The sequence below is a fragment of the Beta vulgaris genome, chromosome 3 (assembly GCF_026745355.1).
Source record: "Beta vulgaris subsp. vulgaris cultivar EL10 chromosome 3, EL10.2, whole genome shotgun sequence".
Classification (NCBI taxonomy): domain Eukaryota; kingdom Viridiplantae; phylum Streptophyta; class Magnoliopsida; order Caryophyllales; family Amaranthaceae; genus Beta; species Beta vulgaris.
In genome coordinates this window covers 1,556,672-1,584,517 of record NC_079204.1, presented here as the reverse complement: position 1 = coordinate 1,584,517, position 27,846 = coordinate 1,556,672, and the positions used below count along the sequence as shown (strand labels likewise).

Below are 27,846 nucleotides of genomic sequence, written 5' to 3'. Positions count from 1 at the left end.
CATTGTTGCTTTTTACTTTACCAAATAATCTCATAAGATTTTTCTGTAATTCCCTAAAGTACTGGTCTTCATACTAGGCTGAGTTTAACATCCCAAGAGATCGAAGACTGGGCAAATGGCCTACAGAGATTAATAGCGCAAGATCACCAGTTGTCAGTTGATCAGCTCATTTTTTTTATATAGTACATTATATTGCTTGATTGTTAAGTGTAAACATAGTAAAACACTAAAACATAAGAGTATTTAAAGAGTGAAAAGTATATAATTGTTTTCATTAGTAACTTAATTCAGAAATAAATATACAAGAGCCAACATGCGACTTTGTTAAGAAAGTATACATACATACAAAATGGAGTTATCTGCCCAGATATTCATTCTCAGTTTCAAGTGGACCATTAACTGTCAAAGCGATAACATGTACAACTTTGGGAATCTCAGCCACATATGTGGTTCACTGTGGTATCATATGACACGAGCTTCATTTTTAAGCTTGTCTATCAGCTCATCCACAGAAGACAATATGACCCCTGCTTTCCTCTTTGGAGGTTCAGAAACTTCGACCACGTCTAAATCAGATCTTATATGCACATTCAGCTCCTCAGGAGTCACTTTCTTTATAGGCTTTGATTTTGCCTTCATTATATTGGGTAGTGTAGCATATCTGGGCTGGTTCAATCTTAAATCAGTACTGCAGCGAAAAAGGACAGTCATTATCGAATCAGATCAAGATACGTACATATATCAACGAGCACCTAAACTGACACATGTGACAAGGAAAAAAGTTCACTGCTAAAATTTAACTGTTCTTTTAAGAAGATACTCAATCAGGTAAGTGATTCGAGAAAATATGCCATATGCAGTTTCAAAGCAGGTTAAAAAAATAACATTAAACACAAGATGTTAATAAACCAGGATAGTTGTTTGAGTTAACAAAGTAAAACTTATGCACATAATTGTGACGGTCACTCTTCAAAATCAAAGATGGCATGATGGCAAAATCTCAGGTAAGCCTTGCTATCTTTGCCCATTGGCAAAAGCAATAGACAAGGTCAATTTTAACATATTGGCTTTCTGTATCATGGAGAAACAAAAGCATCTGAGAGGCCCACTCTATACCAACAGGTTTTGACTAATTAGTCCAGTCGTCCAGAACCCTGCCCACCAACTTTATAGGCTCACCGCTCAAGTAAGTCAAGTTCATTGTCTGCCTTTGCTGCTGCAGAGAATGATGCGCATTATAATTCTTGAGCAGCACCTAACTTCTTCTACCATTTTATGATCTATCCACATGCCAAGTTAAACAGTGAATAAAAGGAAATGCAGGATCAGATGCTCACGTTATAACTGCTGGTAAGTCTAAACATAGCGTCTCAATACCACCATCCACCTCTCTGTCAACTGTTGCTGTTTGGTTTTCCTTGTCCAGCACAACCTACTAAAATAAAAGCATCAAGTTGAACAAGGGCCATGTTCTTTTAGTCAAATAGGAGGGAAATTAAATGCTGAGCTATATACGTACATAAATCAGAATATGCCAAATTCATAACACAACCTAGCATATTTTTGACAAAAATCATTCGTTGCAATCAGAAGGTTAGTATATACTACTATCTAGCTACAGTAAAGACCGAGCATTTGAGACTATGAATCACTCATTCGTCTAATGCCAGTACTCATGCAGTTTGCTGCTGGTCTTGGGCTAACACTTTAACAGCAAGAATCCAAGTGATTCAGAAATGTACATTGATATTGCTGTCAGAAAGGCTAAGGAATCTGGTGCTAAGCACAGAAATCATCTGATGCTGTTTATACACACCATTTATAAAATGGGGCTGCAGAAATTGATCGAGCCTTTCAATAAAAGCTTAAACGTGCAACTTCTAGTTACGGAGATCTTCTTGAGAGTTGCCTGCAGATGTGACGATGCAATGAGAGGTTGCTTGCTTCTTTAACCTACATTTTTTTCTGCTATCTTTTGCTTTCAGTTATTTTTCTTCACAGCTTAGTTTTTTGTTATTTTTCTTGCTATTGATGTTGTTCCTTTCCTTAGCACATCGAGAGTTGCCCTCTCAAACCTTAGGAAAGGGGGTTACCGGGACGGGGTTTATACTAATCGGGGGGAAAAAAACTCAGTCGCGGTCACGTTGGCGCGGGAATAGCTTGTAACGGGGAAATATAACGTTCCGCAGCCGACGTAACGTGAATTTTTTTTATACAATTCACATTAATGTGTTATGACCTTATTTGCATTGTTTTAGTTTATTAAGCATTATTACAACATAACGTAATCAAATCTATCAGAATATCATGTTTCATCAACTATATAGTTAAATCATAAAATATTTTGGCCAATGTTTGAAAAGAACGGATGTAACGGAGATAAAAGCATTCTAACGCGGCGAGTTCGCATTACGGAAAGAACAATGCGGCGAGAAGTATGTGATTTTTATTATGGCGTTCCGTAACGTGATTTCGCGGAACGGCAAATTCAAAATCCGTTACAGATGTAACGAAACGGGACAGTTATAATTCCTGCTGCTTTAGGAAGGGTTTAATTTGTGTTCAATGATCTGTATGTTGTATTTACTCTTGAATTGTTTTATTCTTGGTTTATTAAAACAATACATAAACTAATTTGCCAAAAAAGCTAAACACCAAGCATAAATCAAATTTGCTGCCCATCACAAAATCTAGTCAATAATAAAAGCAGTGGTGGCAATTTCTGCAGTTCATTACAAAAGGCTCAAACAATCTGACTCAACTAGAGATGGCAGTGGGTAATGGACCCTACCCGGATTCGTGGATCCACACATTTTTGACGGATCTAGATCCTCAAATTTTGGACCTTATGGATCTGGATCCTCCTTTAAAAAATGGATCTGGACCGGGTCCTAAACTATTACCCAGATGCAGATCGTTTACCCATTTTTATAATATTATTATTATTTAATATTATATTTTGATAATATTATAATATTAGTGATTACATGTAAAACGGATTTTCGCTTGAATTTCGGATTATTATTCTAATTAATGTGTGATTTTTGTGCGAATTTACAGGATAATTAAGTTCGAAAATTGGGTTGATAACTAATCTACAATTTGATAATTGAATACTTGTAAGTAGTTGCAATGGTTATTTTCAAAAATTAAATATATTTTTTGGTTGATATTAGATGACTTTGTTATTTAAAATCATTAATTATTGTGAAAATTAGGTTAGTTTGAAGACAACAGGCAAAGGATCTGTTTTGGATCCGTTTAGGACCCAGATCCATAGGATCCATACGAATCTGGATCCTCATTCTTATTACCTAGTGGATCCGGGTAGGATATGGATCCTTGTCTAAAAAGCGGATTTGGATCCTAGAGGACCCTGTCCAGATCCTACTCATTGCCATCTCTAGACTCAACTGTAATTCGGTGGCCCCTCAAAAAAAGAAGAAAAAGAACCTATAATCCTGTGGTAACCCACACGGCCAAATTCCACCTATGTTGCAAGTCAAAGAGCGCTATGCATGCTTCACAAAATTCAGTCAGCTGGACTCCCGTGGCCAACACTTCACCATCATGGTCCCTGACCGGCTGAACACAACGTCATAATGCTCCACTCACCTAAACACTCCACTACCATATTCAACTTCTAAAGCTAACAGACGGTGGAAAAAAATTACACATGAAGAAGCATCAGATTAGGGAGGCAAACCACTTGAGTTATGACCCAGAAAGGTTTTTCAACAACCAAAAGTCACACATTCAGTTTATCCCTCACACTGGAAACAGAGAAATTCATAGTAGTATCACCACTACCTTGCTTAACCTTATTTTATTGAATTCCTGTCCCTTTGTACAGTTGTACTCATGTTCTTTTCAACTTTTCCCTTCTTGAAAATGTTCATATCCTACTGACGTCCCTCCCTGTCCTGGATTTTTACATCACTAGCCTCATTTCACCATGCTTTCCTTCTTGCAGGAAATCACATGCTCCAATTGCCAGCATAGCTACTATAGCCTCCATTACTATATCCCTCTGTTTGGTCCCTATTGTTTGTATATTGCCTCCTCAACAACTTTCTAGACTTAGGCTCAACGCACTTTCATAGCACTATTTTTCGGTCACATATAGACTCCTAATTCTCTCACAATCTGATATCAAATGTGACTAACTAATGTCTGACTGATTGCTCTGAGATCCACATTTTGTAACATAACATATTCTATTATTACACTCGGGTCAGAATTAACTAGTAAAAGTGCCACTGCATCACCTAGATTTCAGAAGTACAAAATCAATTTTGAGCCAAGTCAAAGATCCAAGGACGAGGCAAAAATATAGAAAAGAATTGAGACAATGCAGTAAAATTCAAGCAGAACAAAGTAGCAAAACCAACAACAGAATTTGGGTTAAGTGAGATCCGATAGAGCTAGGTAGGCATGACTGATAAAACTTTCTGGCAGAAAACCAAGCGGCATTATCGTATTTAGATGGGAAGTAACAGGGAGTGAGGGCATCAACATAGGTGCTAACGCCCAAGTGAGAAAATGTGAACTTAACCCAATCCAAATCAGAATGATTCAGAGTTCAGACGAGAAGAACCATAAAATTCATTTTTGATGGGTTGTTCACACTATAAGATCCAAAAGAAGCACAAGCTCTCAATAAAATCACTGGTATGCAAGGATTTTTTGGTTCTGGGGGAACGTAAAGAAGTCCTGGATTTCATGATTAACCTGCAGCTTCCATCTTGGTTTTACAAGCCTATTCTAAAAGGAAAAGGGAAAAGAATTCCAAAGAGAGAAATCAAACATTATGTATATGAAGTAATGCAATAGTCATCAAGTATTTAAAAAAATAACTGTAAACTTCAGGAATATGTTCACTTATCAATACCTTTGATGCAAATGTCCCTTGGGGCCAATTAAGCAGACCTGCCACCATTTGTCCTGTTTGGTTGCAATCATCATCAATAGCCTACATAGATAACATAGATATTAAGATATAGCCAAACGCTTTCTATCCCCCAATATTTTCAATATCCAACACAAACTTTAAAGGGAGAAGAAAGACCAAGGAAACTTGCACATTAAGCTACGGAAATAAAAGCCAGCTACGGCCTACAAGACACAATCACACAACCACAAATCTAGTCATAACTATCTCCTAACTTACATCAGTCACCTCATGCAATTAGAACATAGAAGTGTGAAAATCAACAGCTGATAAAGTGACCAAGCTTGCAATATGATTTAGTCCGAGACACAGGCACACAGCACAAATTGATGGCAAAAGTTAGCTACTCTGGATGACTGCTCATCCTGGTTTTTCCCATCAAAATCCAAATATGCTTAACTACATAATTCCGGAGTGGCTCCTGCCTCCTATTTGATTAATAAGACTGACCCAGTAATGTTCCTACATTGTTAAGACATTGTGTTGGCAGGCGAAATGTATGTTTCACGACCTTTAAATTCACAGAATCCTGATTCCGGAATGTGTCCCCAACATATTTTGGGACGCCATAGTGTGATTCTGAATTCCATTTTTGCAGATCAACATCAATATTACCCCAATTCTTACAGAGACATTCCCACCTGATGGGTCAAGGGGTATTGAAATATCCGTAGCTGTGACCACGAAACAGAGACGTATTTCCTGTTCATCTAACTATAAGCAATCAGGGATCAAATACTTCACAAAAAATAAGTTCCAATAATTCAACCAGTGCCGCATAGTTCGCGGATCACGGAACGGGTACGGGAACGCGGTTCGCTAGTTTGCCGAATTTCAGATCGTGGGGTTTTTTTGGTACGAATTCTTGGTCATGGTACTTTGGGACATTTTTCGGTTTGCTAATGCATTTTTTGTATATTTCATTGTTTTTACCTAGCTTAAAATTAATTACAAGACATCTATAAAGTTCATAACCTCAATAACAGTAGATAAACAACATAAACATGATAAATAAACATACTAAGGGGTTTAAACTTTAAATTTTTCAAAGATAAAAGTATAAAAAAAAAGTAATAAACACATAAGTAAGCTACTACATAACCTGACACCCTCAAACAAAAACTGAAATGGCAAAGAGCTAAAATCTTAATATTAGCTTAAGCTTATTGCATAGTGCATACTACTAAACAAAATATTAAATATCCTCTTATCTTCCTTGTGCTTCTTTTTGTTGAGTATTTCAGTTTCTTTCCATCCTTGCTCTTTTGGAATTGTTTTCCTGAACTCCATTTTCATTTTCAACATCTAGACCACCCCACCTCATATCCTGTAACTCTATCGGTGATTCCTCTAGACTAACATCTTCCTGTATGCCATCCCATTTTCTGAATGGACCTTTTATGTAACTCTCTGTATGGCAAATTCTAAATGTCTATTGTCAAGTTCGAAAATTGCCAATCTCCAATAAAAGGTTAAACAGAAATCCAAAGAAAGTGTAGGATTGATTTCACAAGAATTATGCAACTCATAACATAAGCATAGCCTTTCTGAAAGATAAAAAAAAAAAAAAAGATTCTTTCTCCATTTATTCTTGCATCCTCGCTTCATAAAAGCAACATTTACCATCACACCTCAAAAATCCAAATTCATCCATCCTAAAACACAACTTATAAGTTATTTTACTTCACAATACAAAAACCATAACATGTAATCAGGTAGATATTCAGTTTAAAATATGTTTCACTCTTCCCCAAGCGGAGGTTGTCACCAAAGTCTCCTAACATTTGTACCATCAAGAAACTTTATTATAAGAATTTAGCATACCTATAAAAGAGGCGCAAACTGCTATTCAATAATCAAACCTCAATGCCATAAATCCATAGCTAACTCCATTAAAACCAAAAAGTTACCCAATAATAGTGTTTGCTTTTTTTTTTTATCTAATCATTATGCTCGTATCCCATATGTAACCAACTTGAATTCTTAAAGAAGAGAATATAAGGAATATCACACCAATAAGCAAAATCTGGAAACAGTTAATAAAGAAGAAAATCAACAACCACTCTAACTTGAGTTGTGTGCCCTTCAATTTCATTCAATTTAGTAACAAACTTCCTATTTCGTACAAGTCATTCTCCTTCCATATATATGAATGTCTGTAATGAGCATATAATTCCACTCTGGTTTGTATGATCTTCTCAGCATGAAATTATACTCCAGTGTTGATAACATTTCAGAGATATCAACAAGTTCGACAAAATTGCAATGACACAATCAAAGTAGATATTTTGAAGATCACCATTTTTTTCACTTGATCGACTTTGACATATAATATTTGCTAATTACAATTCAGATTTTTTTTATATGTTTGATTCTCTATTCGTAAGAATTATTTTTAAAAAGAATAAATATTTTGAAGATATACATCAATCAAATCTTATAACATTATATATAATAACAATATATATACTTTCTTCGTTCCTAAGTAAGTGTTACATTCACTTTTTCACGTAACCCAATGTGCTTATTTAATTATTTATATCTTTATTTGCGCATAAGTAAAATTATAAAAAGTACATATTTTGAAAGTATAAATTACGACGAATCTAACAAGACTAACTATGTTTTTCTTTATACAATAGCGAGAAAATAAAGTCGAAGTTAGTTGGTGAATAGTCTCAATTCACTCAAGTTATCACTTATTTAGGAAAGGAGGAAGTATTAGTTATAAAATATGGTCAAACCGAAATATGTGAGAAGTTAAAAAGTCGAAGTGGAACAACTAAAATAAACGAAGTAGTAAAGTAGAAAATTTCAAAAGAATGACCTGCGAAATTCTTGGAAGTTGGCGGTGAAGAGTTTTGCTCCAAAATAAATATCATACTTAAGCTAAGATAAACATCACCCCAACGGCCCAACCACACTTAATGCATAGATCTGTTTCTTTCATTTCATTCACTCTCCTCTTTGACAATTTTGCAGTAACAAAACCCAGAAACCAAGAAACTATGTTATTTCACTAACATTTCAATAAGAAATCTGAAATTCAAATTGATTTCCGCCAATAAATATACTCCATAATATAAACAGCGAGCTGTAGCTCATATATTATCGCCCGCAATTACATCTCGCACATAAATCTGTTTATTTGACTTTATTCCTTAGGGTAAGACCATAGCAACCACCTAAGAGTTAAGAGAAATAATCAAACACACACACAAGAATCTCCTTTCACTCATTTCCTTTATAGTTTTCACCCAGCTCGATAAGTTGATGATCAATGTAAAGCCATCAATTCTTACAAAACCTAGTAATATCAACAACTTCAACGACATATCCACCATCACAGAAGAATTTGCATCATAAACTCCCAAATAATGAACACACACCCCCAACGACTAACTACTTATATCGAATTCTCTTCCCATAATAATGCCTGATTGCCGCCCACAACAATCAGAATTACAATTCCACAAACTTAAACAAAAATTTCCACATAACCAACCTCGAACTCCACATCCAACCCCTGTTCCATATCATTCAAAATCATCTTAAATCCCAATTGACAAAATCTAAACGACACAATATCAAGCAATTCAACAGAAAAAGCAACAATCACATATAAACAGAAACTAAGAAACATCTGATATCAAGTAATCAACCTGTTTGCCAAGTATCAAAAGCCCCGGCTTCTCGGCATCAACAAGTGCCTTAAGCAACTTGGCAACATTCAACGGGTAAAGATGATCAGACGACGACGATTCCACATGTATAGCTCGATCAGCTCCCATAGCTAGACTCGTCCTGAGAGTATCCACACATTGAGTTGGTCCCATACTCACTGCCACCACCTCCGACGCCAACCCAGCCTCCCTAATTTTAAGCGCCTCTTCCAACGCTATCTCACAAAATGGATTCATCGACATTTTCACATTCTTCGTCTCCACTCCACTCTATCAACCAAGACAACATATAATAGATCATCACATTGATCCAAATTACGCAGAAAACAAAACAAAATCATCTAATTTCATAATTTTCCAGTGAAGTTGACTACATTCTTTAATTCCTCCAGTTTCTTATAAAAATTAAGCTTCAAAAATCATTAAACCTAAATATTTCTGGAAGTTGAAGAATACCTTATCAGGTTTAACTCGAACTTTGACGGCATAATCGACGACGCGCTTAATTGCTACCATAATCTTCATCTTCTTCCCCAAATGGATTTGAAGCAAGTTAAATATTTCTAGGGTTTTCGGAATTTTTGATTGAGAAAAATCAGCGATTTGGGGGAAAGTTGAAAAACGAGAGAAGTGTCTGATAAGTAATAACTGAGTTATTGCAGAGAGAACTAGAGAAGTGTAAAGTTGGTGGAGCCTTGTCATAGGTTTTATCCGTTAAATGGATAACGACAGTTTACGTTTGACCCAAATGATACTTCATGCTATTGTATATTTGTATGTATTATGTAAGATGTAATCCATATAATGGATTCTTCGGGTATGGCCTTATTACTCTATTATTGCATGTAGGCTTTTAATTGTGGCCATTTTTAAAGCCCAAAAGATTTTCCACATAAGGAGTTTTACGACCCTAGTATCATTTTAATCTACGTAATTCACATACAATAAAAAAATTGAAAGTTTATTGTATGAGATTTAATCTTGTGATCACAAGCATATATACTTAAATATTAACCACTAAATCAAGAGATACTTGATGTTATCAAGTTAAAGTAAATTATTAATAAATGAAAGACATAATTATTCAAAGCATAGTCCAGGCTTAATTAAAAGCTAGTTAGTTTACAATTATCCGCTTATTGCTAAACATGGTCGATATTTATATCACATTTCTAGCTTTTTAGATATGTTAGTCACTTAGTTGTTTGTACAAAAAAGTTTGGTAAGTAGCAGATCTGATTGCTACTTAATTTGTCTAAAATGATCTTTTTTTTATTGTATATATATGTAATTTCAAGAACTTTAGAATATAAATGTGATTTGAGTGAGATGTAATAGTTCAGTGAAATACCATCTCAAATTCCCGTGAAATGCTCAAAGTTCGATCCTCATCACAACAATATGTTGGGCCTTTAACTTGTGGTGGCAATGGGCCTTCACGCCTATTGTCTTATGGGTTGTTTATCCTTGATCCAGCATTCGAGTTGGTGTCTCCTGCAGGCTAGTAGTCTGGCAGGAGTTGGTTTTCGGACCAATTATCTTTTTCATTAAAAAAATATAAACGTGATTTTACCCACTCATTCTCAAGCATCTAGGCGGAAAGTTGCTTCACTAATTTTTCAAGAAAAGTTTTTTTGGTTTGAATAAGTTATTTCAAACTTCTTTTTATAAAAGACTCAAATTAAAATATAGACTATTTAATCCTCTAATATGAGTTCAAACCTCTATTTTCCTTAATCTCTTTGTCAAACAGGCCTAAAGCCGTTTTAACAGTGTCGTTAATGGAATATATAAATTTCATAATCTACACAATTTTCTTTATAAGCCTTTTTTAGGCTACAAATCTCACTTTACCTAAAACATAATAATATTTCTTATCGTATTTCCCCACATTTTCAGCTATTATCTATACTCATATACTCTCTCTACTCCAAACAAGTCAACATGTATCATAAGTAACATCAAAATGTTTGACTGATGTGTAAAAAACTAACAAACCCGACTTTTGGAAAATTAGCCATGTTGACTCAAGTGATAAGCATTATCATCTTCTCTAACAAAATCTATAACTCAATTCTTATCACAAACATTTACTTGATATTTAAGGGAGAGAGGGGATATCGGAAAGTGTTTGACTTTAATAGGTCATTGGATGGGAACTCAGTCCAAGTGTAATTCAAAAAACTTCTTCCTATCATTTTTTTTAAAAAATACTCCCTCTAATCTAATATTTGTTTTCTTTTTACTCTTTCCAACTTTTGAACACTCTTATCTCATACATTTGAACATTTTCTCTCATTTTTTTTGGCAAATATCATTGATTATCTCGGCAAAGCGAACGGGGTAATTTTTTTTGTTATGCTATATGCAACCCTTACAAACATAAATACACTACCTAAAATGAAAATAAGTTGTGAATTTATGGAAAATTTTTGCATCAATCGATGTAATAAATGATCAATTAATGCAACTTATTTCTATTTTTAACTTCTTATATATAGTTCTTAAGGCTGCATACAGTTTTTTTTTTTTTGGTTGGTAATGAAGGTAGTACATCTCAGTGTAATTAAATTGGAGGTAGTAAAGAAAATTGACCGACAAAGCCAACAGAAGTGCACGCAAAACAAATCTCGCGGAATCAAAGTAGTTCATGGAGTATTTAATAGCCATATAGTCTTTCCTTAATCCTAGTGCACTGCAATGATCCATGTGGAAAATTTCATTGATTTCTTATATTCTATCCCTTTCATACACATTTTCTACTATTGACCACCATCTTATGAAACCGTAGGTTATACTTGGTGACCAAGGTGATATAATTGATGATGAATGTGTATGAATCTATTTATTTATTGAGGGAATAAAGGGTGTGAATCTTTACTTAAAGCTGTTTTTCGGACAACATGATAGAAGAACTCTTAACACATGTTTCGATAGAACTTCATTGGTAATAAAGACTTTGATTACCGAAACTATTACTAGTACTAGACTATTAGTAGAAAATTTCACTTAAGAGCTAATTAGCTGAAAGCCGATTAGATAATTAAAAGATGAAATGACACTTGAGTTGTATTACCAATAAAATAAACAAACCAACATCAAAACACAAATTGGTAGAGTCCCGACCCAACAACTCTTCACTAGAAAAATTGTTCCCAACCCCATTTGCAACTTATGTGACTCTTTCGATAAGGATATCCTTCATGTCTTACGAGATTGTGATCATGCTAAAGCGGTTTGGGATTTGATCCCTATCGACACCTCCCTTGACACCACCGATAAGGATGTATGGTTCTACATTAACGTAGCTAGCCATGAGACATTTCAGGGCACCCCTTGGAAGACACTTTTTACTTTCTTATGCCATACAATCTGGACAATCCGAAATAAGTTCCTTTTTTATAGTACTCCTATCTAGGGGTGCTTATCGAGCGAGCCGAGCCCGAATAGCACCGGGCTCGGCTCGAGCTCGTTTAAAATTTCCCAGGCTCGGCTCGGCTCGTGAGCTCGCCGAGCTTGGGAGAGCCGAGCTCGAGCTCGGCTCGTGATGGAAATTTGGGGCTCGAGCTCGGCTCGCGAGCTCGTATAGGCTCGGCTCGCGAGCTCGTTTAGGCTCGACTAATGAGCTCGGCTTAGCTCGAGTAGGTGAGCTTGTTCACTCACCCATCATATGCTTTTATAAGTTGATTTCCCTCTTAGCATTGCTAAGATTTCAATGTGGGACTCCATGGTTTGTTAAAGAAAAACAAACTCACTATCCCATTTCAATGTGGAACTCCATATTTTGTTTAAGATAAAAAAACTCATTCTACATATGCTTATATAACTTGGAATCCCTCTTAGCATTGCTAAAATTTCAATGTGGGACTCCATGTTTTGTTAAGAAAAAAAAACTCATTATACCCTTGTTTTGTTTACATATGCTTTTATGACTTGGAATCCCTCTTAGCATTGTTAAAATTTCAATGTGGGACTCCATATTTTGCTAAAGAAAAAATTATCAAATATTTTAAGTATTAAATAATCAAATATTTAAAAATATACTTCATTCCCTCTATGAAGAAAATAAAGTATAGTTTTTGTTTTCCAACCAAGGAGATACAAAATTAAACTTTAAGTTGAAGTAAGGAGTAGTAGCTATTTATAAAGAAATAAGGTTGATCCTTGTTTTCTTAACCAATGTGGGACTTTAGTGCCTAGTGGAGTAGAGGTGAAGTTGGATCACAAATTAAAATATATAATTTGTAATCTAAATTAAAATATAAATTAGTATTAAATTTTTTTAATATAAAATATATTTTTAATATAAATATTTCTTTAATATAATTTTTTTTTTTTAATATAAAATAATAAACGAGCTGCTCACGAGCTTTACGAGCCGAGCTTTGCCTAGCTCGGCTCGGCTCGTTTAAGTCTCGAGCCGAGCTTCAACGAGCCGAGCTTTGACCGAGCCGAGCCCGAGCTGCTCGCGAGCTTGTCAGGCTCATTATCACCCCTACTCCTATCCCCCCCCCCTTCAGTTGTTCTCAAAAGAGCGTGCGCTGCGGCCCGTGAATTCATCGCTTTGGTTCCGAAGCTGGTCAACGCTCCTCATCTAGGCCCCTGCGAGAACTTGTTGCATTTCTCTTCCCTTCCCCATAAATCATAATTGGATGGTCCTTCACACTTATGCATCGTTCATCTCACCCCAGGTCCTTGCGGGATTAGCAGGTTGTTTACGCTCGAGAGAGGGGAATTGGGTGGTTGGGTTCCAAAAAAGAATTTATACCTTGAATGCCAAAATGTCAGAGTTACTTGCAATAATTTATGGTATGAAAATGGCGGTTTCTAACAGTTGCAGATACATCATGATTTGTTCGGATTGTCAGAGATTGTTACACTATTAAATCAAGAGAAAGTGCATATTGACTTCTATGCCCATGCTTTGAGTGTTTCTAGGGAGTACAAGCAGGTGTTCAGGGATGCCCGGTTTGTGTTCGTGGGGAGCGAGGAGAATCAAGTAGCAGATAGTCCCGCTAAAAACTATCGTAATAGCGATAGTGAATTGAATGTATTGGGGAACTTAAACCTTCCCCCCTTTTTCTATAATGACAAACTTATCTCGAATTGTAATGGGTGTTTTAAGCCCTAACTTGACTTACTAATGCGATGCTATGTCTTTTTAACAAAAAAAAAAAAATATCAAAAGACAAAACTCTTACGAGAAAGATGAAGAGAAATTGTTTATAGTAAACGTTGTTTTTTTTATGGTATAGTGGTACGTTGCCATTAAGTGTTAATTTGCCTTATCAACAATTCATCAATACATAAATCACCAGAGACGTCTCAGATAATTTAGGGGTCATGTATCATGCATTAAATATGAGTCTTATAAGGACATAAAACGGATCTCTAATTCCGTATCATTGATAATTTATTTAATTTTTTTTGTTAAAAATGGTTGAAAATGAATTTTACTTAAACACTTCAATATTATTTTCATTTTTAGCAAGGAGACAACTTAGACATACCTTAAAACTAGAATAAGCTATGAAATATATATGAAAAAAGTATATAGATTAGCGGCAAAAATTAACAAATGTATTTTCCATCTAAACTCAAAGAGCCTAAAATGTAAGAAAAATAAAATATAGGTGGGGCCTCTTGAAATTGAGGATCCAAAGCGGTCACTCACTCTACTCATGTGTCTGAGACCCCTTTGCAAATCAGTGTAATTTTGCTCAACCCTTTTTATTTGATCTATGCAAGCTGAATGTGTTAGTCACAAAGTCACAAAGTCCCAAAGAGTTTGTACGCCAACTAGGGATGGGCATGGGTCCAGGACCCTACCCGGACCCTGTTGGACCCGGCCCTAATTTAAGGGTCTGGGTCCAACTTTTTCAGACCCTAAGGGTCCGGGTCCAAGTGATTTTTTTAGGGTCCGAGTCCGGATCTTAAAATTTTGGACCCAGACCCGACCCTTAGACCCTAAACTTATTTAATATATACATTTTAATTTTTTTTAAAAAAATTGATTTTCTAAATGACTAAATCATAAACTAAATTACCCATTCTGAACTCTTATGTAAGTTTTGTTTGTTTCTTTTTTTCAGTTTGTATGTTTGCGTTTGTTTCGTTTTTTTTTTCATTTTATATGTTTGGAATTATGTTTGTTTCGTTTTTTTTTTCAGTTTATAAGTTTGTGTTTGTTTCGATTTTTTCAATTTATATGTTTGTGTTTGTTTCATACGAATTCTTGTGTTTGATTCATACGATTTTTTGTGTTTGTTTCATGCGAATTTCATATGATTATTGATATTAATAATGCTAAAAATTTGGCAAAATAAAGAATTTAGGCCTAAAGCCTCCAGACTCTCTAGACCCTCCAGACCCTGAGGGTCTGGATCATGGTCAATTTTTCAGACTCTTAGGGTCCGGGTCCGGGTCTGCAAAACAATTTAGGGTTCGGGTCTAGGGTCTAGGGTCCAACTGGACCCGCCCCTTCCCCATCCCTAACGCCAACAAGCCAAATGTCAATCCAAAAAACTACTATTTTTTTTTTATTTGCTTAAAAGGCAACTTTTCGACCAAACAAAAAATCAATAACTAATTTTTTTTTTTTTTTTTTGCTACTTAGCCAAATTGAAAATTCAAAAGCCAATAAACATGGCAAAACTTACATTGAATGCCCAAGGCAGGGGCGAAGCCAGGGGGTTTTGACAGGGGCCATGGCCCCCCTCCCCTTGTCAAATTTCTATAGAAAAGTGGTGAAAATCTCGGCCCTCCGAACTTGCGATTAGTTATATTGGCCCCCGTAGCTTATATCGGCCCCCCTAGCTTATGTGTTCTGGCTTCGCCCCTGGCCCAAGGAATATGTTGAACAAACTTTAAGCAGTTAGCTTTCACATCAAGGAATTGATGATGATTCTGAAATTGAATACTTATATGCACCGGCTAGAAAGTCCTCACGGATCATGTGAAATTTTCACACTTGTGCCGTTGTGCGTGCATGGAAAGGGCATTGTGCAGGTGCCAACATCTATTCTTTTTGACTGAAAAACAAGATAGAAGTTCAGCTTGAATTCAAGGGGCAAAAAAGAAGAGCACTTAAAAGCTAATTTTAAACAATTGTCAGAATTTTAATATCAAAATCTTTGACCTAAGCAAATTTTTGTCTTTCTTCATTATAAAAAATAGTGGGGTTAATGCCTAAAAAGAGTCTTTTGGGGATTCTACAATCTACATAGATCTTTGATTATGAGGCATTAGTCCACACGTTTGGGAAATTATTTTAGCATTTCATCAAACTAATTTCACACTTAATTCTACTGGGATTTGTTTAATAGAATGTTGAGTGAAGATGAATATGGTTGTATAATCTTTATTATATAAGCGAAGAGGGGAAAACATGATATCCATCCTTTTTTACAATTATAACCTTAACTAAAAAAAAGCAATTACAAATTCTACATTGTTCTCTCTCTTCTTTTTTTTTCCAGTTTGTCCACTACTTATATGTGTAATAATAAGAAAGAAATAATTAATCTAAAAGTAAAAAAATAAAAATTTCGACTAAGTCTTTGACGAAGAGAATCAAGACTCATTACTATTTCGACACACGACAAGTATGTGTAAAATTCCTTGTCGTGTGTCGAAGACCACGAAGGCAAAGAATCCCCCTAATTTATTGGTTTATTAAAAAAAACCATAAGAGAAAAAATTCCTACTTACAACTTCACCCTCAACTAATAAAAGATAATTACAACTTTTTTGATTTATTGATTCCGCTAAAAAGTTTAATTACATCAATCTCGAAGCTTAATTACATGCATATGTACATTGAGAAAGAATTTATGGTAGGAAAAAAGATACAACGAACAGCCAAAAAGCTTGCATCTATACTAATATATTAAAAGGCGTGCGTAAACCAGGAACGGTGCCACGTGGCACTCTCCCTAGGGACGTTTTAGATCATGTAATCCATGTACAATAAAAAAAATTAGAAATTGCACAGTACAGGTTTTGATCCTGTGACCTCAAGTTCATGTACTAAAGTTTTAACCACTAGATCAAGTAGTATTTAGTACTATCATATCAAAGTACAATATTAATAAATGAAAATTCTCTTACACAGGGTATAGCCCGGGCCTAATAACTAGTTTTGAAAATAAAAGCCCGCACAAAAACTATTTAGAATTTAGTACAGAACTACAGATGCATAGTTATTAGTTATAACCATAAATTTGTAGTACTAAACTATGATGTTAGGAGTATTGGGCCATAGCCCATTAGGTTAAGTTGTGTTAGGTTAAATTTATGTTATGTTTCTCTATATAAAGGGTTGTAATCTTTATGATATAAAACAAGCAATAATACAACACATCTCTTCTCTCTAATTTGACATGGTATCAAGAGCAGGTTAGATTTTGGGATCATTAGTATACAAATTTTTCCCTGCCGGTGGGTTAAACAATTAAATCCACCGGTAGGAGTGATAATCTATCATCCAAGAATATTGATTTTATTTTAATCCATTCCGTTCACATTACTTTATTAGATTTTAGTGTTTCTTTTTCACGAATACTTTCATCACTATCTTTTGATCAAGTGGGAAATGAGAATTGATTTTGTTACTTGTGTTCTCTTTGCTCGACTGCAATTCAAAAGTTGAGAACAAATTTTTTTTTTTTTTAAACAACTTAGCCCTGTGTTGTTAGCGAGGGATTTATTCATTTTCCTGGTGGCATGACACAAGGATTTATTTTTGATTCAGGTGTGTTATTATTACTTTTTTTTTATTCATCTCTTCAAAATGAATCTGAAAAAAGCACCACTTTGGTGATATTATTGTTTCCTTTAATCTTCATTTCAAATCTGTTTCAAAACAGATCAGTTTCTTTTTAAAAATGTCGATGATGTGCATTCCATCGAAAATTTGTTATTTTGTTTCTGTGATGATGATCATTCCATCACAACTTTCTAAAAAATGATTGGTTCTTTGGTCTCAATTTCAGATCTGTTTCAAAACAGATTGTGAGACATGTTTTGGCTCTCCGTGTGTCGTGAGACACGGTTTATGGGTTCTCCTTGTACCTTGAGACGAGGTTTGTTCATTGAAGAAATTGAAGAATTGAAGATTTGAAGATTTTAAAAACTGAAGAATTGAAGAATTGAAGAATTTGAGTTTTTTTTTTCCTAATAATTGTGATTGTCCAATCGTAACGTTCGTGTTACTGCCGTTACGATTGCGGGAGGGTGTTAGGAGTATTGGGCCATAGCCCATTAGGTTAAGTTGTGTTAGGTTAAATTTATGTTATGTTTCTCTATATAAAGGGTTGTAATCTTTATGATATAAAACAAGCAATAATACAACACATCTCTTCTCTCTAATTTGACATATGATGTAAGGGGGTATGGATGCCAATAATTGAAAGGAATTTCAATCATTTGGTTAGTTAACTTGATTGTGACCTCTTTCAAATAATAAACCATTTACTTTTAGGTAGGAAATAAATTTGAATGGTTTATATAGTAATTAAATTAGATTGTCCATTGTATGCGCATAAAATTAAACAACTAGCAAATAGCAACAAACAGAAAAGAATGGGTGATATATAAGTTGGTATATATCTTGCGAAAGTTTAGTCATATGCCTATATGTATGCATGCATGGGTGATAAGCTAGAAAGCTTGATTAATCATTTCTTGATTAAGGTAGGTAGGACTTTGGGAGTATATATTCATGTTATACATTTTATACTCCAATTAATTGTGCCGCCTAAGCTACATAACCTAATAATGTCGTTAAAATACTATATATAGAACTAGCTATGCATGTTTCATTTTCCTTAGCCAAATAGACTAACATATGGTTAGGTATGAAGATGGTAGATTGGGAGTTGAAGACAACTAGCCGGTGCATGAATGTGAGGTTTACATGCAATGGATAACTAATAATCAAGAAAGTGGAAACCCTATGAAACATATGAAAGGGTGCTTCTTAGAGTTATATAGTGTTAACATAAAAAGAGGATAAGTAGGTTTTGAATTTTTTGGGTACAAATTGGTGGTTATTATGGTTGTTAATTTGTTGAATGATGATGGAGTGGTGTATTTAAAGGTTTTCAAGGCTAGAATGAAGAATAATATAGAAACAAATATTATGAACTTGTTGTGTCGTGGTAAACAAATCATTGCCTTGAAAACGAGATTTGGTGCAACATGGATGAACAATTGTTATCACCGATTCGTTTTCTAAGGTTTACACAACTCTCAACGCACAATGACACTCTTAGGTATGGAGTCACGAAAACTTATGCCCAAAAAAGAAGAATTAAGAAAAGAAAAAGAAGAAGAGAGAGAATAAAGATATGTGCTACAAAATCAGAAAAATGAATCATATTTATAGGATTAAAGAAGGAGAAGTAACATCCCAAATAAATCAAAAGACTCTAAGGAATCCAATGATCATAATCAATCCAATTAAATACATGACAATGAAGAATAAAAACTCCCATCATGAAAAGAAATTATGGATTAAAAAAAATCACCATTATAAGGATAACAACTATCCTTAAACCACGTAACTAAGAGAAGGTTACAAAAGGAATCCAAGAAAATAACGAAAAAAATTCAAAAAACATGAATTTTGACATTCGCCGATCGGACCGGGCGAGCTCCGCCCGACCGGACCCGAGACAAAAATGCCAAAACATCATGGAGGGGGAAACTAACCTCCTCTTAATCTAGTGCTATGGCACTACTATATGCATCTTAGATAACACACCATAGGGAAAAATAAGTCCTTATACTTCCTTTAAGCTTAGATAGATAACAATAAAGAGTACTTAATTGAAGTTCATAATGACAATAAACTTTGATAATGATTACTCAAAAACGATATAAATGATCCCAAGTACTTTCACTTATCACTTCTTAAAAATATTCTCAACTTTAAAATATTTTAGAATAATCATAATTTTCATGAGACTTTATCAAAATAATCTTAACTATTGTATTTCTTATATAGTACCATAAACCTAAGATAGTTTAACCAACATAAGATAGTGACCCTTTACTTTAATTTGAGAAGGTTTACTTAAAACTTGGGACGATTATTCTTAAATAACAATCTAAAGTTGAGCAGTAGCGAGGTTAATTATGTTGGCACCTAAGAGGGTCATGGCCCCTGCATGCCTCAATATAGCTTTGAAGAAAATCAATGGTAATCAATGGTTGTATCTTGTTTTATTGGTAAACTGGTCCCCTTCGATTTCAACAAGTATGTTTAGAATTCTTTTTGAACACCGTACCCCCCCTTCACAACCAAATCTGACTTCGCCCCTGAAGTTGAGATTGTATTTTTTTCTTATATATATAATTTAATTTAAGTCAAAAAATTTAAAAGAGAACACACCTTAGCTTAATTGAAAGAGTAAGGATATTTAGCTCGCAATTTTGTACTAAATAAAGGGGCACAATAATATTCTTACCCTTGTCAGTGATGTGTTCATTATTCATAGATTATTTACTCTAATCCCCTTAGTTTTGATAGTCGATTTGAGCTCTTTCGAGCTCTTTTCTTGTGAATTTGATGTGTTTGGAGTTCTTGTCGTGTTTTGCAGGTTTTGATGCGGATTTGGTACTTTGCACCTTTATCGAAGTCGCAACACGGAAGTCTAACAGTCACACAAGGTCCAAGGCGTATCCGGAAGACCGAATGAGCGTTTTGGTTGGATTCCACGAAAAAAAAGACGAGGAAACACCTTCGCCCGGTCGACCGGGCGGCGTGGCCCGACCGGGCGAAGTTTCATACTTAGCCACCAGCAGCGTTCGAAGAAGAAACCGCTTACGCGCCCGACCGGGCGAACTTCAATACTTGGGATTTTTCATCTTTTATTTCGCCCGGTCAACCGGGCGATCAGACGAAGAAAAACGCTTACGCGCCCGACCGGGCGGAATTTTTCCTTCGTCGCAAGTCTGCGATCACCGTCGCCCGACCGGGCGGACTCTCAGGACGCGATTTTTCGGGTTTTTTTAGCCGGTTTTGTATTTAGTATAAATAGGTTTTTAGTATTTTCATTAAACGGATCTTATTTTCTACGTTTTTTAGGGCCAAACACTTAGTTTATTCTCTCTAGTTTTGTTGAACCTTTACATTTGAAGATTATATAGATCGTCGATTTCCTTTTTCATCGTTCTTCAATCACTTGGTATTCTTCTCTACTTAGTTTAATTTCATGAATTCTTTTACTTTGATTATGTTTATTGCGTTTAATATCATCATGAGTGAGTAGTCTATTTCTAGGGTTTAGAGAGGGAAGCCATGTTTATACCTTTTTTATTGTGGTTTGATGTTCTTCAATAATTGGATTGAATTAGAATAATTCCTATTGATTTGTTATACTTGCTTAATTCATGTAATTGCGCAATATCATGAGTTATGTTTAGCTAATAAGAATTAGAATCGAAAGATCATATTCATTAGAGGCTTATTACAATAGGTAGATTTGATTATGTTGAGCGACCGTACTGGCATATGTTAATCTAGGAGTTGTTAATGCCTGACCAAGGATTAACGAATTACTTCATTTATTTGAATCTCAATCCAAGTGTTGTTGAATTATATTATATTGATTAAACTGGTATAAGCATGGTGGACCGATCGATTGCCCTAGGTTTTTAATTATTTGATAAAATCCCATTTTTCTGCGTTCTAGTTCATTCTAGCCTAGTTATTTTCTCAATTATTTTCCTCTCTGGAAGTAGTTAGATAATTGATATAAATCTGTAGAACTCCTCTCCCTGTGGATCGACCCGTATTTGCCAGTTTCTGCTAAACAGACACCGTGCACTTGCGGTATATTTTAAAACCCATCAGTCAGCAAAAATATGGTTCTCAAAGCATTGTGTAATTTTAATGCTAACTAAAATGATGATGCAAACTAGTCAAACTCTAGAAGAGAATATAAAAAAAAAAAAAAAAACAACCTTACGGCTCTGTTTGGTAGTGCGTGAAACATTTTCAGTGTAAAATGATTTTCATGGAAAATAATTTACAATGTAAAACACAATTCCAAAATTAGTTTTCCGTCGTTTGGTTTCATGTAAGAAAAATGATGAAATGAATGGGAAATTAAGAAGGTAGTGAGAAGAATGTACAAGAAAGATAAGGAAAACAGTTTTCCCTTCATTTTGAAGGAAAAATGATTTCCCATTATTGTGAGAGTTATTTTACCCCAAGGGAAAATGATTTTACACACTTTGCCAACAAAACAATGTAAAATTGAAAATAGAGGAAAACAGTTTTCCAGTAAAACGTTTTACGTCCTACCAAACGGAGCCTATATGAAAAGAAGCAGAATATGTGGTCACTTGCAAATATGTGGATGGATCTCTCTATTGTAATCTAGGTCAAACACTACAAAGATTATTAGTACAATTAAGGGACTAAAAACCCGAAGAATGAGGAGAGAGTTGAGGGGCCAAAATCCTACAAATATGTTCGCACAACGCAACTTTACGCACAAGCTAGGCACAAGTGTACATACATCAATCTCAAATAAGTGCCTAACTACTAACTAGAGTTAGGGTAGTAAAAGGGGACCATGCATGCACTCTGAATTCCGAAAGACATGGGAAAAAGGAAGAGGACCAATGTAAGCAAGGTCCACCACAAAAAAAAAAAACAGTGGATTACAAATGTTGAAGCAAATGAGCTTCAATGACAAGGAAACTCCAAATTAATGCTCTAAATTCAACTACCCAAGGTAGGCACAAAAGCCTAGGGATTGCTATTAGTATGAATGTCTAGGGATCAATTATTAGTCGATGGTCAAAATTTTAGGGTGGTACCACCCCTTGCCAACTTTCTTTCTTACAAAGATTCTTGAAAATATAGTAGAATTTAGGAAAAAATGAGTAAAATTGGATATCAAAAGAGTGGGAATTAACATTATAACATCATAGGAAGAACATTTATCACCAATTTGCAATTGATAGATGGAAAATCATTTGCTTGAATACAAAGAGTACAGTGAGCCAATTAATTTGGGAGATATAATTTTAAAATAGTCTGCTTTTAAGTATATGAAATACAGAGAAAAAAAACTAAACGTTAAAGATAAAAAAATTGAACATATAAAGTATGTGATACAAACATTTGATGGTCTAGTAGATATATGTCGACCAAAAAATTTAATTTATGGTAAAACAAGGTTTGAAAAGTTTTTTATACTAATTAATATTCTATTAAATTGAATTTTATTTTTCTTGAAAGAAATTGAAAATCATACTCACGATCACCTCATTCTAGAATTACGAACACCACAATCAGAAAAAACATGATACGTTCTATAAAAATGAATGGACAATTGTCGTCCCCCACAATATTGGTCCCCTAATCATGAAACCTTAAGGGTTTATCTTGTCAATTGTCATGCTCAACAATTCAAGTGGTCCAAAATATTAGTTCTTGAGAAAAAGAAAAATAATACAAACACAAGTTAGCTATTGAACAAAATTCTTTCTTTTTTCCCCAACAATTGTTGATCTAAAACATTGAGAACGTACACATTAATATTGAATAAAAATGGACGTATGTGAACGTCACTACTCACTAGAGCAAAGAAAATGCCCATCTTTGTTGACGGTGAATTGTCATTGGCATCATATATGTTGACACATGAACATCACAGTTATGTCTCGACACCTCAACGTTTTTCCCTATTAAAATAAGTGTAAGTCATGATAGAGTATTAGAGTAAGGTCGCAACAATCGAGAAATCTACTCCGAACTCTCTGAATACTTCAGTTTGGAAAATACTACAGATTACATGTAGATGGATCATGGATGGATAGTGGACAAAGTCCACACTTTCTGAATATTTATATTTTACATTTCGATGAAATAATTAAAATTTAGTTAGTAGATACGACTTGGATTGACTAATCCTGTTATATCATCCATGGGTCAATCGTTAATACCTAGACTCTAATTGCTTAGGCTATGTTTAGTTCACCTTATTTTTGTGTATTTTAGATATAATCAGATTAGAAAAAATAAGTTCAGATGAAATCAGATCAGATCAGATCGGATTATGCTTATATTTAAAAATCATTATTACTATTAAATATCTTTTATTATATATTAGTAAAAATTATAATAATTGAATATTAATAAATTACATTGAGACGAATCAAACAAGACCTCACATGACTATATTTTTTCTTATACATTGAGAAAAATCTATAAGATAAGATCTTGTAATCAGATCAGATCAGATCAGTTCAGATCAGAAAAAATAAAGTTCAGATCAGATCAGATAAGTTCGTATCAGAAAATTTCAGGTCAACTAAACATAGCCTTAATATCTTTTTTTCTTCATTCATTGTGGGAAGATTCTTGTCAATTCAGATAGACATTAATAATAAATGTAATACAAGTTATAGAACATAATTCCTTCGGATTTTTTTAATTGGACAACAAAAGTAATTGTTGGATGATACTTCCTCCTTTTTATAATAGAGTGCTTGTTTCTCTCTTTCGAGTCAAGTTCTAAAATCTTTGACCAAATATTCTTATTTGTATGTATAAAAAAATAACTTATACGTGAGATCTGTTAGATTCGCCTTAATGTGTAGTTTTATAATATTATTTTTTATATTTTTTTTACTAATAAGGAATTAAATATATTGAAAGTCAAATGTATATCTTGTAGACCGCGTAAAAAAAAAACACTATATTTTGAGATAAAATGAGTACAATATAACCATGCAAAGCATAAAGTTTTGATTTTCGAGACTCCTCTCATGACTAAGTAAAGTCTTGGGCACATTATTGTATAAACTATCACTGCCCGTTTGATAGACGTAATAAATGGTGCTAATGAGAATGAATTTTTAAATCTAACTTTACAAGGAAAACACCCTTAAAATCTCCATGAGAAGACACTTTTAACCCCGAAATTTGTGTTTTTCCTTTATTGGGAAGTAATCTCACCCCTAAGTTTGTGTGTTTTTTTTTTCTCCAAGGGGATTAATTTTCATTACCACTTATAAGGTGGTATTTGATAGGAATGAATTATAAAAAAGAAAATAAACACTTTAGGATAAAGTACCACTATCATGGGTATGTACATGATTTTCTTCACTACATATAAATTTCAGTTCAATTACCGCCATTTTTAACCAACTACTAAATAATTCGTCGAACAAAATTTAAAAGTCTACGATAATAAGGCCTCATTCTTTTCGATATAGTTTTAGTTCAACTACTTTCTTCACACAGTTTTATTTTATTGTTGTTTGACTCATTTCAGTCCAATTCAATTCCGTGTAACCCAAAAAAAGCCCTAAATCTCTTACCCTTAACTTTTCTAATTTCTAGAACTTTTACCTGGATAAGCACTCTTCATAACTCATAAGACCTCATTAATACTTCATCACCCAAACACTAGATTTGTTTTTTCCAATAAAAAAACCAGGACTAATAGTAAAAAAGAGATTGTGGTAGACTAGATTTGAGACTTTGAGTACTTCCACAGTTGTACTAAACAAATATTTTTCTCTGCCAAAATTTCTCATGGTTGGCTGGCTACTCAGAAATTTCAACAATCAAACCAACTACCATGACACTCGTACCCATCACTCTTTTATAAACCTCTTCCACCCCCTCTTTTCCCACCTCCTCCTAAACTTGTCTTTCTCTCTCCTCCCCTGTTTCCTCCTCACTTTCAACACCCAATAAATTCATTCATGTAAAACACTACCATTATACCAACCAAACACCCCCTTAAAACTCCTATATTTCCACCCTAGTCCTAAAAATATCCTTATTCATAAAGTTATAAGCTAGGTTGCACATAGACGGATACAGGTACGGGTGCGGATTCAGGTACGGGGACAGAAAACGGCAAGATTTTGAAATTTTAGGAAAGGGTACACGTACCCATACAGGATACGTATCGTATCGGGTGCGGGTACGGGTACGTCACCTAGAAGAAGTACCCATGCTACATAGGTTATAAGAGAGTTGTATTGTCACATGGTACATAGTTGTAACTCCTACTTTCCAACCCTAGCCCCAACAACATCCTTCTTTTTCCGAGGTTGTGAGAGGGTTGTATTGTCACGTGGTATAGCAGTTGTAACTCCTACCTTCCCACCCCAACACTAACAACATCCTTACTTATTCGAGGCAGTGAGAGGATTGTATTGTGACGTGGTGCAACAGTTGTACCAAAAAAATTCCCCGTTGTCGATAACTCTTCCATGTCTCCCTCACCACCACCACCTCCGCCAGTTTTCCACCTGCCAGCACCACTCCACTCCCCAGGAAACAACAGTTTCCCCGTTATAGCCATCGCCGTAATCGGCATTTTAGCAACCGCATTCCTTCTACTCAGCTACTACATCTTCGTCATCAAATGCTGCTTAAACTGGCATAGAGTCGACGTTTTTAACCGTTTCTTCTCCCGCGTACGAGACCCGGATGACGACCTCGAATCCTCGACTACGCACAATCTATCTCTCGATGGCGGCAATAATGCCGCCATCAATAAAGGGCTCGACGAGGCCTTGATACGGTCTATACCCGTGATTGAGTTCAGGAAAATGAGCGAAGAACGAACAACAATAAATTTAACATCACAACAACAACAACAACAACACGAGAATGGTTCGTCGTACGAATGTGCGGTGTGTTTAAGCGAGTTTGAAGAAGGAGAAAAACTACGCGTTATTCCATATTGTTGTCATGCTTTTCATATCGATTGTATCGATGTTTGGTTGCAGAGTAACGCAAATTGCCCACTTTGTCGATCTGGGATTTCTCCTGCTTCGATTTTGTATAATACCCAACAACATATGATTAATTATCATCCTCAATCTCAAGAAAAAGGTGCAAATAGTGAGAATTTAAGTGATGAAAATGAAGAAGATGAAGATGAAGATGATGATGATGATGATTTTGTTGTGATTGAAATTCAAGGGAATAATTTGGATGAACCAAGATTGGTGAGTAGAGATTCAGAAGATAAGAAAAAAGGGAGGAAGAAATTTGGGCATGTTTGTAGTATGGGAGATGAGTTGATTGATATGAGAAAGAAAGATGAAGAGTTTGAAATTCAACCAATAAGAAGGTCAATTTCAATGGATTTATCAAGTGATAGAGAATTTTGTATTGAAATTCAACAATGTGGTAGGAATAATTGGCAAGAAAGTGAAATTAGTTGTAGTAGTAGTAGTAATAGTAGTAAAATTAGAAGATCTATCTTTTCATTTGGTTATGGAAGAGGTTCAAAATGCTCTGTTCAACCAGTTCATTTGGATCCATGAGATTTAATTTTTTTAATTAATTTTTTTGGGGGTGTGGGGATGTTGGGTTGTTTATTTTTTTTTTTGTTTGATTAGTGTAATTTAGGATGTACAAGTTTGTATATTTGGAAGGGTGTAAGAATTAGATAGATTGTTATAGAAAAAAATTTTGTTCTAAGATTTTTGTTTAAAGGTGTTGTACTTTTATTTTTTTTAAATTTATGTTAGAGTTAGTGTGAATTTCATTATTAGGATTCTAGACAGATATATGTCAATGCTGCTATTAGATCTTATGAAGACGGAGAAAAAATATTATGAGATCCTTCTTTTGTGATAACTACTATATAATGAGATACATAAAAGATACATAATTTTCAGTACAATGAAAAGCAATTTTGATCGTGACAACGTTAAATGGCGAGAGTACAAGCTTTGAATATATTGACTACATACCATCATCTAACAATTTTCAATCTATTAGACGTCAAATATACGAGTCTCAATAAGGTTATAAAAAGAACATGTTTGTAACAATTTTTGCAAATAATTTTCTTGTAGCATCAAAATACTACACAAGACTCTAAGTAGTCAATTCAAGACATTAATCTCATTGTATTAGCTAGTTCAACCAAACCCTTCCCCCATAACAAATAATTTTGGATCTCTCTTTCTTTCTCTAATTATACCAAAAAGTGTAACTCCAAACACAAAGGCAAAGAGGAGGGAGCGTGTGAAAGTTTATCCTATTATATTTTAGGCAAGAAAATGTGATTATGAGAAACTGTGAAATTATTGATTTAACAACTGAAACGATGTATGATAGAAAAAGAAAAAAGTTTAGGAGAAATAAACTCATTAAATTGATGAAAATAGAAAGGAAAGAACTTAAAGGAACAAAAATGACCTCCTAACAAAATT

The 27,846-nt window shown here is 34.5% G+C and overlaps 2 protein-coding genes across 2 annotated transcripts; one reads left to right on the top strand and one right to left on the bottom strand.

Moving 5' to 3' along the window:
* Positions 1–242: 242 nt before the first annotated feature.
* On the bottom strand, positions 243–9,302 carry LOC104887963 (electron transfer flavoprotein subunit beta, mitochondrial). The gene is made up of 5 exons (XM_010672753.4): positions 9,091–9,302; positions 8,614–8,904; positions 4,892–4,972; positions 1,338–1,432; positions 243–688 (listed from the first exon to the last, which is right to left on the bottom strand). Exons 1-5 carry the CDS (start codon positions 9,157–9,159, stop codon positions 463–465), a joined length of 762 nt encoding a protein of 253 aa, XP_010671055.2. The 5' UTR covers positions 9,160–9,302; the 3' UTR covers positions 243–462.
* Positions 9,303–25,150: 15,848 nt separating this feature from the next.
* Positions 25,151–27,248, top strand: LOC104887962 (RING-H2 finger protein ATL1). The gene has a single exon (XM_010672752.4). It carries the CDS (start codon positions 25,885–25,887, stop codon positions 26,947–26,949), a length of 1,065 nt encoding a protein of 354 aa, XP_010671054.1. The 5' UTR covers positions 25,151–25,884; the 3' UTR covers positions 26,950–27,248.
* The last annotated feature ends 598 nt before the right edge of the window (positions 27,249–27,846 follow it).